Source organism: Loa loa (genome assembly GCF_000183805.2).
Source record: "Loa loa unplaced genomic scaffold supercont3.216, whole genome shotgun sequence".
In the NCBI taxonomy this organism is placed as follows: Eukaryota; Metazoa; Nematoda; class Chromadorea; order Rhabditida; family Onchocercidae; genus Loa; species Loa loa.
The window spans coordinates 84,659-96,352 of record NW_018108396.1 but is presented as its reverse complement, the minus strand read 5'-3'; the positions used below and the strand labels follow the sequence as shown (position 1 = coordinate 96,352).

Below are 11,694 nucleotides of genomic sequence, written 5' to 3'. Positions count from 1 at the left end.
ATATATACATATATATATATATATATGTACGTATATATATACAGACGACACACACGTATATATGCATTCGCACTACATACATACATAGTGCATACACAATCCTTTTATCTCTTTCCAAAATAATGGGCTTTAATATGAAAAATTAAATTATTTATTTCGATTTTATTTCGACTGTTCTAATATCGAGTGTTTGAATTGATCGAAATAGTACTGTATTACTGACATTAAAAAAAGATTTTATTGTTATCATTTATTGGAATTTGTTATATCATTTGGGCGGTGAATTAGAGTTAGATGTCTGCAGCAAATTTGGATGATACTGCCATTGCACGTCTACCTCCACATTTCCCGTGCGGCGTCTTTTACGGTTTCGCAAATGTCAATCATGGTGAAGTATATGGGATGGTAACAAGCATCGGATGGAATCCACACTTCAAAAATGAACGAAAAACAATTGTATGTTGTGTGCAACGGACATATTTCTACTAATTTTCCTTTGTCAGCAATTAAATGATTATTGCAGTTTCGACTGTCAAATATTTTGAATAAGGTCATTTGAAATGTCGAGTTATCCGAAGAGATGGCACTAATCATTTTATGCTTTTTCAGGAAGTTCATATACTTCATGATTTCGACGAAGATTTTTATGGTGCCGAAGTCCGTGCTGTTTTGGTTGGGTTTATGCGCCCTATGGTTGCATTCAATTCTTTGGGTTCTTTTTTTTTTTTGTTTATTCTTGTCCTTTTCTCTTTTTTCTGCTAGTTTTCCAGGCAGCATGCTACCGATTTTTTCCTTCTGCAAACATTACATAACCTGTAGTCAAAACGAACAGTGGAAGATATTGAGTCAAAAAACTTTTAGATGAACTAAAAACCGCTATAAATAATGATATGTCAACGGCAAAGGGTTTGCTGTCAGCTCCTGAAACGATATTCTACAAAAACTCGGATTTCTTTTCTCAGTGATTTGCTAAAAATGGTTGACAATCCACAGATTCGTCCCGGAAGTCTGTGTTGTACACATTCAATGCTGTCCTATCGTGGAATAGATTTTGCTAATGAAAGATAATCTAATCTTAAATATTTACACTTTCTGGTATTTCATACTTTATAATTTATATTGAACGATTGATTTGGCTTTTTTTAGATACTTACAAGTAAAATTCCTTCAACATATACTTTCATTTGCTTTGCGCACCGATTTTTCTCACTGATTTGAAGGTATGATTATAAATAAAATGGTTGGTTGCATCGTTGAAGTATAATAGTTAGTATGTCGTATTTTTCATGTTTTTTTAGTCATAGTTCTATTGATGTGCATTTTTTTTTCCTGTGTATATTTCATTTTTTTTTTATTTTTTGAACAGAGTAACATCTCAACATGTTGCCAATATTTCTGTTATTGTTAAAAAACTCCGTTCATAATTCTTGAAGTCTTTGACTGATGCTTTATTTCTCTAGCTCTTTCATCTTCCTCATGCATATCCTACAATTAACTTTCAAATTTGTATCCTTAATTATGATATGGCAAACAATCTACTAATAACATAACCTGTATGCGGTGATAATCTCGTGTTCTTTCGGATTTTCATATCCAATTCGCAAATAATTTTTTACGTTAACAGAAAAAAAAACTCGACCATGATGTGTTCATATCATCAGAATTGATCAATGTAATGTTATTATCGTGTTTCTTTTTCACCGTAAAGTGGTACTTGATGTGTTTTATCGATAGGATGCTCACACAAACTAGTTAAACGTGTTGTGATATTTTGGCTAGGACACATATGTTGCTCTTATAACTTTACAGCATTGCAAACAACACATTCTCATCTTTCCAACTCACTGAATGCTCATCCCATTACGGGTTGACGAGGAGTTCGGGAGTGCAGTACATGTCGTGGAAGTTTCATCATTCCTACTCATCGTCCTTCATCGTTATCATCACACACATCTATCAAAATGTCATTTGATGTATCATTTTTGGAATCATTTTCATCTTTTATATTTGTTGAAATTTTTCGAAGAAAGTATTCCGAAAATATGAATAGGTTGTTTTGTTACGTTAGGCTATATGGAGGGCATTCCTTCTTCATTTATAAAAGTTATCTGTTGTTGTTGAGGGATACTTGCTTTTTTTTTGCTATCTTGTCAACTTCCTATCAACTTTGCTTCTCGAATTATAATTTGTTTGTTTACTTAAATAACTTTAACTGTTTGAATTACAGTTTTAAAAAAAGCATGATTGATGGTTTTTTTCCTTACCTGCAAAACTATTTTTTCCTTCCTTGCAAAATATTTTTTCCGTTACTGTTATACAAAATGGTTTGCATTACTGAAGGGATATAGAGGAGATTTTTATTAAAGAAAAGTTCCATTTGTAGCAAAACTTTATGATGTAAGCATTAAAACACAATGTTTATTGGTTTGCTTGTTGGTACTGTAAGGTTATAAATCATATCATCACAGATTTTGTCGGTTTCAATAGTTCTAGATCTTTGGGAATTTGAGAACGAGTGCTCAGAATCCTAAAGGTAGGTGTTCAGATCAAAGTGTACTTAGTTACTTTGGTGTAAAAGTGAATTGCAAAACAAAGAAATGTGCAAATAGTTCCCTTGTAAATTTTATTAAACTGAAATTTTTGAATAGATGAGTTGATTATTTGACAATCATTTTGATAACTGTTATGTAATTAATTCGTCCTCTAAATTGTTGAAAAGAAGCACTTATCAATGTGATTTGATGACTCATTGAAATAGGAACGTTGCAACTTTCTCATGGTATCTGGTATTAGTGCGAACCGGGTACTATAACCAGCGTAATTAATGCACAAACTAAATCTTCCTTTCCTTGATTCCGTTATTCCTACCGTTTCTGCGATGAGATTTCCCAGTTGGGAAATAGCAAAAAAAATCTCCCAGTATCTCCCAGTTGGGAGATTTTTTTGCTATTTGGCAAATGATTTTGATGAACAGGATTTCAGGTTAGGGTGTTCGATCCAGTTCTTAGATCTGTCAACTCTATTAAAACCTGCTCAAATAAGCAGCAAAACGAGTCTGGCGATAAAGCTTCAAAAGGGATTTAACGATTGTGTAATTTAGGCCGTGATAATAACCGGGATTGCATTGGTTTCGGTATTTGCAGGTCCGGAAGGTCTGGTGACTGCTGGTTCCGGGTATGCTTCGGTTGTTATTTCTCGTGAGTGATGTACTATGTTGAAATTGAGGTATATCAAAGTTTCAGGGACAGTTATTTGACTGCATCAAAATGGAATCAGTCGAGAACGTCCTCTATGTTGCAGATTCATATAAGGTATATTTATCCTGGAAGGCATCATGAGCAATATCAGGTCCGCCCGGATCATTCAATTTTCCGATGACAGTATGGAAGCATGCCATGATACTAACTATATCGGTTTCATAGTTGTGTCATTCCATCTGATCTGATCAAAACATAGTTTCATTTCTTAGCTTGCTTGGGAAATCACTTAACAAGTTGTACTCCTATTTGATATTACTGTATATCACAGTGTATTGAAATGTTCAGGTCAGATTCTGTGTAAGATTCTCGAGTTCAACAAGGATCATGCTTCACGTGGTCTTTTTTCCTATACTACAAGTTTTTTACTGAATTTTGAAACTTTATTGGTGGACTAAGTAATGATAGATGATATCTTTTGAATAAAAATGAAAAAATGTTAAGGTGACACATCATAATCAGTATCCAGAAGGTACCACACATGTTTACAGTTATTTTGAAAGTCGTGGTGGCAAGTTTTCGGAAGTCTGCTTCTTTGGCCTTCAGGTAACTTCTCTTATTAGTTTTCTGAGATTTTTTTTTCTGCTTTTTCTTTTATCTCCACTACGTGTTGGTTTTTTTTTACGTGTTTGTTTATAATTTAGAATTTCATTAACTCCGACCAATTGAATTTACACATGACTTTATGATGGATTTTTGATAGTTTTCACATTTACCTTTGTAGTATATTATAAAACGGTGGCTTGTTGGTCCAGTGGTTACGAAGGCAATGATTGAACAAGCGAAGCAATTTTATAAATCGCACTTTGGTGGACTTGATATTTTCAATGAGGAAGGCTGGAATCATATTGCTGAAGTAGGTTTATATTTCTTTGTAATTCTGTCACAAATTTTTTTAGTATTAGCAGCCTTGTACATTATCTTGTTGTTTGCACAGGTTCATAAAGGCCATCTCCCGTTAAAGATCAAAGCAGTACCGGAGGGTACGGTGGTACCCGTTAAAAATGTGCTTTTCACTGTTGAAAATACCGATCCTTGTGTGCCATGGCTAACAAACTGGTTTGAGGTGATGCTTTTTTGCTAAGTTTTGCAAGTTTTATAAATTTTGCTCATAAAATTTTGTTTACGTTATAGACATAGAAACTTTGTCTATATATACATATACATATGTATGTACATACATATATATGTATGTACATATATATATATATATATATATATACATATATATGTATATATATATATATGTACATATTTACATGTATATACATATGCATATATATGTGTATGTGTACATATATATACATACATATACATATGTACACGTGTACATGTATTTTGTTTATAAAAAAGGATTTGCAACGAATTTATTATGCAGGTTTGTTATTGGAGTTTCTACAAACTTCATTCTAGACATTGCTGGTTCAAGTGTGGTATCCGATGACAGTTTGTACGAATTCAAGGGCCCAAAAGCTCATCATTGCACAGTATTTGCATGAAACGGCCGATTCTATAGATGGAATTCATTATAAGCTCCATGATTTCGGATATCGTGGCGCATCTTCTGTTGAGGTGTTTGATGAATCCCTTCCCTGTTATTTGATTTGAAATAGTACTGATTGCTTATACAGTTCTGACCACTCGGACATTGCGTGCATCTTAATCTGATAGTGAGCAAATAAATCAGTTGGGATGATTTGACAAATGAGCAGGTGAATCAAATAGGATGATTTGAGAATTGACGTTGCAAGTCTCTCTCTCTCTCTCTCTCTTTCTCTCAGAAGATTTAGGTCTTGCCACGTCAAACTGAATTATAAATGTTTAACGCTGCACAGAACACCTGAACAGATCATTTGGTAGTACTGGTACTTTAATAATGATAAAAAGATTGTATTAGTTATTTTAATATTGGTAAGAAGATTGTATTAGTTATTTACCATCCGAATTTCAGAGTGCATCGATTGGTGGAGCTGCACATCTGGTGAATTTCTATGGTACAGATACCATAGCTGGCTTGCAGTTATGTAGAAAGTGAGTTATATGTTTATCTTTATTTTTTACTTACATATTTCTATGGTTCACTGGGAATTTTTAAATCTAGCTTCATCGCGAACCGAAATTTGTTTGGGAATTTCTGATTTACAGATATTATGGAGCAGAAATGGCTGGCTTTTCCATTCCCGCTGCAGAACACAGGCCAGTATTTTCTTTTTCGAAAATTCTGGGAGACTCATTTATTGCATTTGTAATCTGCTTGTCATATTTTTGCGTGATTCCTATGCTTCTCAAGTTTTTTTGAAATGTTGGAAGAATATTCGACGTATGATTTTATTATATGTTGACTTTTAGTACAATTACTACGTGGAAGAAATCAGGTGAATCGGCAGCATATTTGAACATGTTGGAACAGTTCCCAGATGGTTCCGTTTCCGTAGTTAGTGATTCTTATGATGTCTTTCACGCTGTTTCCAATATTTGGGGTGATGAATTACGCCAGTATGTGATCGATCGAGCCAATAAAGGATGCGTTGTCATCAGGCCTGATAGTGGTGATCCCAGCCAAGTAGTTGTGAAGATAAGTTTTAAAAATTTTCACTTCACAAAAAATCACATTATCTCTGTAAATCATTTTCCCATTGGATATTTATGAATAGGTATTTAGAAATTCCGACTGTCGGCTACTGTTGTAATCTTCCTTCTTTAGTGCTGTTACATGGTATGAGCACTTACTGTTTCGCACAACCATGACTTAATATTTCGTTATATATATGGTCATGATTTGAAATGTTACAATTTTGCGACATCTACTTGTCCATTTTGTTGATAACTGCGTTGACTTTTAGATAACCTGACACTGCTTTAGGTTTTGAATTTATTGGCAGAAAAGTTTCCCATTGTAACTAATTCGAAAGGCTATCGACTTTTACCATCTTATTTGAGAGTTATGCAGGGTGATGGTATATGTTATGAATCTATTGGGAAAGTGAGTTAAACTTGGATTTACTTTTTTTTATTTTTGTATTTTCCATAAGGCACACATATAGGGTTAAGTTTTAGGTTTTAACTTTGTCTTCCCTTTACTTCTGAAAAGTTTATGCATTTCCCAATCTTCATCAAGTTTTAGTGAATTTAGGCTATGAATCGTTAGTAGATCTTACATTTCCTCTTAGGTTTTGCATTACTTTCATTTAGATCCTAGATGCTGTGACTCGTAATAAGTGGAGTGCAGATAATATCGTTTTTGGTACAGGAGGAGCTTTATTACAAAAGTTAGATCGTGACACTCAGAAATGCGCGTTCAAATGCTCGCATGTTGTTATCAAGGGTGAAAGTGTAAGTTGCTTGTTCAATTCATTATTTTCTCCCTCGTAGAAGTGTTTTGAGATTTTTTGTTTTGTTTAACAAATATCAGCTTTTTCATTATCGCTGCGATTACCCAATTAATTTTTCCTTCTTTTTCTTTTTGTTCAGCGAGACGTTTGGAAGAGTCCTACGACAGATGCTGGAAAGCAGTCAAAACAAGGAAGATTAACTCTAGAAAGGAGAGAGGATGGTAGTCTTATTACAGTCGAAAAAGGACAAGGGGATGCTACCAAAGTATAGACTTTTTTTTGTTAATATCATTTGTTTTTTCTTTCGCCGTGAATCCATCTTCCGATAAATTCATGCTGAAGGCAACTCACCAGTGGTCGAAGTCCCTTCCTTATTTCTTACAAGAGGATTTTCTTTTTTAAGTTTTTTAGACAGTGAAGCTGAATTTTTAATTCCAAAAGATCGGATCAAGTTGGTAGGATTTGGGTCGATACTCCGTTTACTCGAGAAAAAAGGTTGATCTCTACCAAGTGTAAGCTGCAGTCCCTTCCATTCTTCATGTTTTCTAATTTCTTCCTATACTTTTCAGCGAATTAATAAAATTCAAATTGTTATTTTGTTCATTTACATATTTTTGCAGGACATATTGGTAACAGTGTTTGAAAACGGAAGGCTGCTTGTTGATTATAGTTTGGAAGAGATTAGGGATCGAGCTGAACTTGATATTGTTAAAGAGCATAAACGAAACGTTGTTAATAATGAAGCAACAGTGAGAACTATAAATAATGGGTCGTGGGTAGCTGCTGATGGTAACTTCGTTTCCTGACCATGGTTGTGCTGTTGAGGTTTGTTCATTGAAATCTACAGAATAAAATGCTTTTAAAATTAACATATTTTCGTGCTAAATAAATGGAATCATTCATTTAGACTGTCATAGAAACTGTGCATGAGAATGTGTTTTGTTTAAACTTTTATTTTAGCATTTCGCATCTTTTTCTAATTTTTTTCCAGTGAGCGTATTTTCAGGATATTTTGAAACTCGTTTTCTAAAGCCAGTTTATTCTTATCTTAGTTATTGGTGCTTGTTCCAGTCGAAATAGTGATGCTGTTCTTCCCGGACATAGCTGTCCGCTTCGTGGATGTGAACATTTTTTGATACAATTGGAACCATTACATATTATGGAAGATGTACCTTCGAAAAACAGATTATGTCTGGAAAATTTAGGAATGCTACTTGTTCCACTTCATCTTTTTGGAATCTTTACAATATGTTAATTTTACGATCTCTGTGTCTTCGTTCACTGCATTGACGGATGTTGTGCGTTGTTTTCATATTGTTATTGCTGTTTCCTTTACCTCAGCCATGTATTATTATAATCAACTTAAACTAATCCTTTATGGATTTAAAAAAATGCTAAAGCATTTCTGGGCAAAAAAAAAATAGATATGGTCTAGATAGCGAATGCAATCTGTTTTGAAGTCGCCACTACTTTTTTCTTGCAGTTAACTGAAAATATATCAGTTTTCAGAAAGCTTTGTTTTGTTTGTCCTAATTTTTCATACATGCCCGGAATTCAAATTTTGAAGCATTGTTTTGCATGGTCAAAAATACATAAAGTTTCTTAATTTCTACATAATCTTTTTTATTGATGATTCTTTGATTTATACTACCGCTTGGTTTGGATTTATATGCATATTGTATGAAAAACTTTTTAATACCGCACGAAGGATTGTATGAGAATAATTTATCAGTTATATTGTCATTCAGTTCAAAAACTATCATCCATTTAGAGTATGCATATAATTCAATTTCTTTATACTAGTATTTCTTGCCATTAAACGGGGTGGCTTATCGGTTGGCATTATCACTAATTCTAGGACACTGCTCTGTAACTATTCGTATCTTTTTGGATTTTTTTACCACTATCAGACGTGGCAATTAATCTGAATGTCCTCATAATCCTAGAGGGTTCTGGAAGTGGTGATGATCTGCCAAGTGATTGGGAAATCCTAGTTGATTGTACCATCATAATGCCGTTCTAAATAATTAAACAGTCATAGTAGATTGCGAATTCAGATAGTTTTGGTGGTTATATGCTGTAAGAGTCTTATAGGAAATCTAATAATTACGCATTTGTTATAATTTAGCAATGTTGGTTACATAATATTATTAACCTTTGCTGCGGTATGTAGCGGTAAACCTACCATCCATCTAAAGAGTACATCGAGAGATTCTTTTGCAGAAGAAAATGTGACGAAATGTTCATTTGGGGAGTTTTAGGATGGAAAAATCTTTGGCATTAAAAAAACCTTGGAAATTTTGGTGTTTAAGTTAAATAAGTGATGGGGTGCCCTCTGAGGAGATTTTTTTAACAACATTCCATACCAGTTCTGTTTTTGTTTTTATTTAAAGGATTTTCCAATTCAGGCAATGTTTCTACGATGTTCAGTTAGGTTGCGTACAACTTCAGTGCGATTCAGCTCTGCAAAACAAAGATTAAAGAATTATACTTTTCCCGTAATTCGATCTGAAGATTGTGTTCAGGCAAGTGTGATCCACCGTTCTTTGTACGTGTTGTTCATGTAATGTTTGCATAGTTATTGCGGGATATGGTATCCCTCAAAGCTTTCAGGATGTACATAAAGAGATATCACTCCTTTGGAAATTCATACGTCTTTGGAATATCGGATAAAGATACGTTCTTATAATGATGTTTTCCAGAAAATCATTTCCGGGTGGGGTCCAGGTGGACAAAAGGTGAACATGACGAGAAATGCAGTGACAATCAAACATGTACCTACTGGTATCGTTGTTCGAGTTCATCAATCGCGACTTCTGCAGGAAAACATTGAAATTGCTCAGGAAAGGTAAAGATCGGAATATAATTCAAGAAAAGGAAATGTCCATTCAACAAATGAAACGGATTTCATGATGAATGGAAGGACGGAGCACTTTACATTCTCCATGGTTTTTTCTATGTTTTCAAGGAGGTGATTTCAGTGAGGCTTATCGATTTTGAAAAGAAAGGATAAAGAGGGATGTATTTTGATTGAACACATGCCATATGTTGCGCAGAAAAAGTGCTGTTCCAGGCAACGAACAGTCTTGGTGAACTGGGAAATTCCTGTTTTTTAAGGTTTGGGTGTTTGTAGAGATGGATACCAAATTATCCACAGGATGATCACACTGTGCCACTGTGCAAGTGTCAGTACATCATAGTTTTCTGGAAGTATGAAGTCCTTGAACTTTAATTTGAACTAAGTACTACAGGTTAAAACACGCGGTAGATCGCTATTTGAACGGCGAAAATTCATATGATGCTCAGTTGGAACGGATGGAGCGTGAACGAGGTGCAATGAATAAGAGGAAAAAAGCAGTTATACGTGATCTCAAAAAAATGTATTCTCAGGAGCGGTGTAAGTTTGTAGACGAAGGAATCGATGTGAATCCTGTACGAGGTATTTCTACTTCGTTTTTTGACCGAATTTCTAAAGTGATACATCTCCAACGAGACGTATATCATTTGATGGTGTAAGGAATATCAGCTGCGTGTTATGCAAGAAAAGTAACATTAATGGCATTAGGTATCATTTCTTTGGTTAGTGACATTATTACCTTATCAAAGAATTCACGGTTTCTAATTCTTCTGACTAGTTGAAGGATTTATTTGTTAGTAGTAGCTTATTATGTTGCTGTCTAAAGTCCAATTTTTCATCGTAATGCCATTAGTTACAGTAACGTAGGAAGTTTCTTTTTGCTTTTCCTTCCTCGCTGATGATTGTGAGTACATTTCGTCGTTTCAGTCCTTCATCAGCCAAAGGCATTATATTTTATCTATCACTTCGTCATAATACACTTTGCGGTTTTTCATCAGCCCGGTAATAAGTACCATCACTGATTTAAAAATTTTACTGTGATATACTGTAACTTAATGTCAAACTCGATTTACCATTATCCTTTTCGTGTGTGGCACGTGCACACAATACTAATCGTCCCCAGCAGTCGATGATTTAGGCTTCAAGTGATCGTCAGATTAGTTCAAAAAAGAGTGATGAAAGTGATCGGTTAACTTGGAGTTTATGGTCATGTAGATAGTAGGCGGTAGCATTTTTTATGATTCCTTTCATGCCTCAGAAACGTATCACTCATGATCCTGACACTTTCATATTGCTCATTTATGGTTTACTATATCAGTTAATTGTAGATGAACAGTGATCGATTTGCCTCAAGTCAGTGATCAAGAACATCAGTAAGAACCAGGTCTTCCACATAAAATGTTTTTGGTTCTACGCGAACATCCTACGTTAAACCACAAACATGAACGATTGAATTGGCGAGTTGGAAGTGTACTGCGTCATTCAATGATTCGAAAATTGTGAATTTACGTGATGGAGTGGCAGTAATAATTGCTTTATATTTGTACCTTGCAGTCAATGATGTAAAGAACATAATTAATTTGATTAGTTAATATCGAGAAAATAGAGCCGCAAAGTGCCGTATTTTAGAAAGCAAGATAGTAAAAAATTCTTTTTTTTGAACACTTAACGCACACACTTATCTTTTGAAATAACAGGAAAAAGCCTTGGAGGAAATATTCTGATCCTCCAATAAATTAGAAGATCGAGACATTTGGATCCTATCAATGAGGATCTCATTAACTGGAGGGTCCCATTAATGAGGCGGGAGATTTTTAAAGGATGTGAACATTCAGCGAATCTTCGTTACATGAGGATTAGGCTGGAAAACATTTGGAAGATTGTATAGAACACCATGGCATGCTAAGAGTGTTCGTAAACTTTTCACGGATAATTGATTAACAAGATAAGGATGTCATATGAGGATATTCTTTTTAAAATAAGATTTTTCTAAATTTTTCCAAAAGAATCACAGCTGAAGAATTATTGTAAACTTCTTACAGAAATGTTTCATATAACATTATGCAATATGTGCTACGTTTTGATATTCTTGAAACAAACGATTCTTGAATGGTTTCAGTTTCCGGGTACATATGAATCAGTAATTACTTCTCTGACTTATAGCAAAATTTGAGAAAAGTGTGCGGTAGGACTAGGTGGAGATGGTATCAGTTTATCAATCATATCGTCGGGAATTGTTTTTTTTTTC

At 34.3% G+C, this 11,694-nt stretch overlaps 3 protein-coding genes across 3 annotated transcripts in view; all 3 read left to right on the top strand.

Moving 5' to 3' along the window:
* Positions 1–1,948, top strand: part of LOAG_18176 (hypothetical protein) — a 2,957-nt gene extending 1,009 nt beyond the window's left edge. The window contains exons 3-5 of the mRNA XM_020450842.1: positions 305–456; positions 610–712; positions 862–1,948. Coding sequence (XP_020305434.1) covers positions 305–456; positions 610–712; positions 862–965 — 359 coding nt within the window. The 3' untranslated portion in view covers positions 966–1,948. The remainder of the gene's footprint in view (positions 1–304; positions 457–609; positions 713–861) is intronic.
* Positions 1,949–3,266: 1,318 nt separating this feature from the next.
* On the top strand, positions 3,267–7,395 carry LOAG_08839 (pre-B cell enhancing factor; the record flags this gene model as incomplete). The annotated part of the gene is made up of 12 exons (XM_003144369.1): positions 3,267–3,311; positions 3,702–3,803; positions 3,982–4,113; positions 4,195–4,323; positions 4,671–4,829; positions 5,209–5,288; positions 5,403–5,453; positions 5,607–5,820; positions 6,121–6,240; positions 6,450–6,590; positions 6,729–6,854; positions 7,210–7,395. 12 exons carry the CDS (start codon positions 3,267–3,269, stop codon positions 7,393–7,395), a joined length of 1,485 nt encoding a protein of 494 aa, XP_003144417.1.
* A 714-nt stretch (positions 7,396–8,109) lies between these two features.
* On the top strand, positions 8,110–11,120 carry LOAG_08838 (hypothetical protein). Its single transcript, XM_020447812.1, has 4 exons — positions 8,110–9,114; positions 9,292–9,437; positions 9,841–10,028; positions 10,775–11,120. The coding sequence occupies exons 1-4, from the start codon at positions 9,001–9,003 to the stop codon at positions 10,783–10,785; spliced, it is 459 nt and encodes a 152-aa protein (XP_020301995.1). The 5' UTR covers positions 8,110–9,000; the 3' UTR covers positions 10,786–11,120.
* Positions 11,121–11,694: the final 574 nt, after the last annotated feature.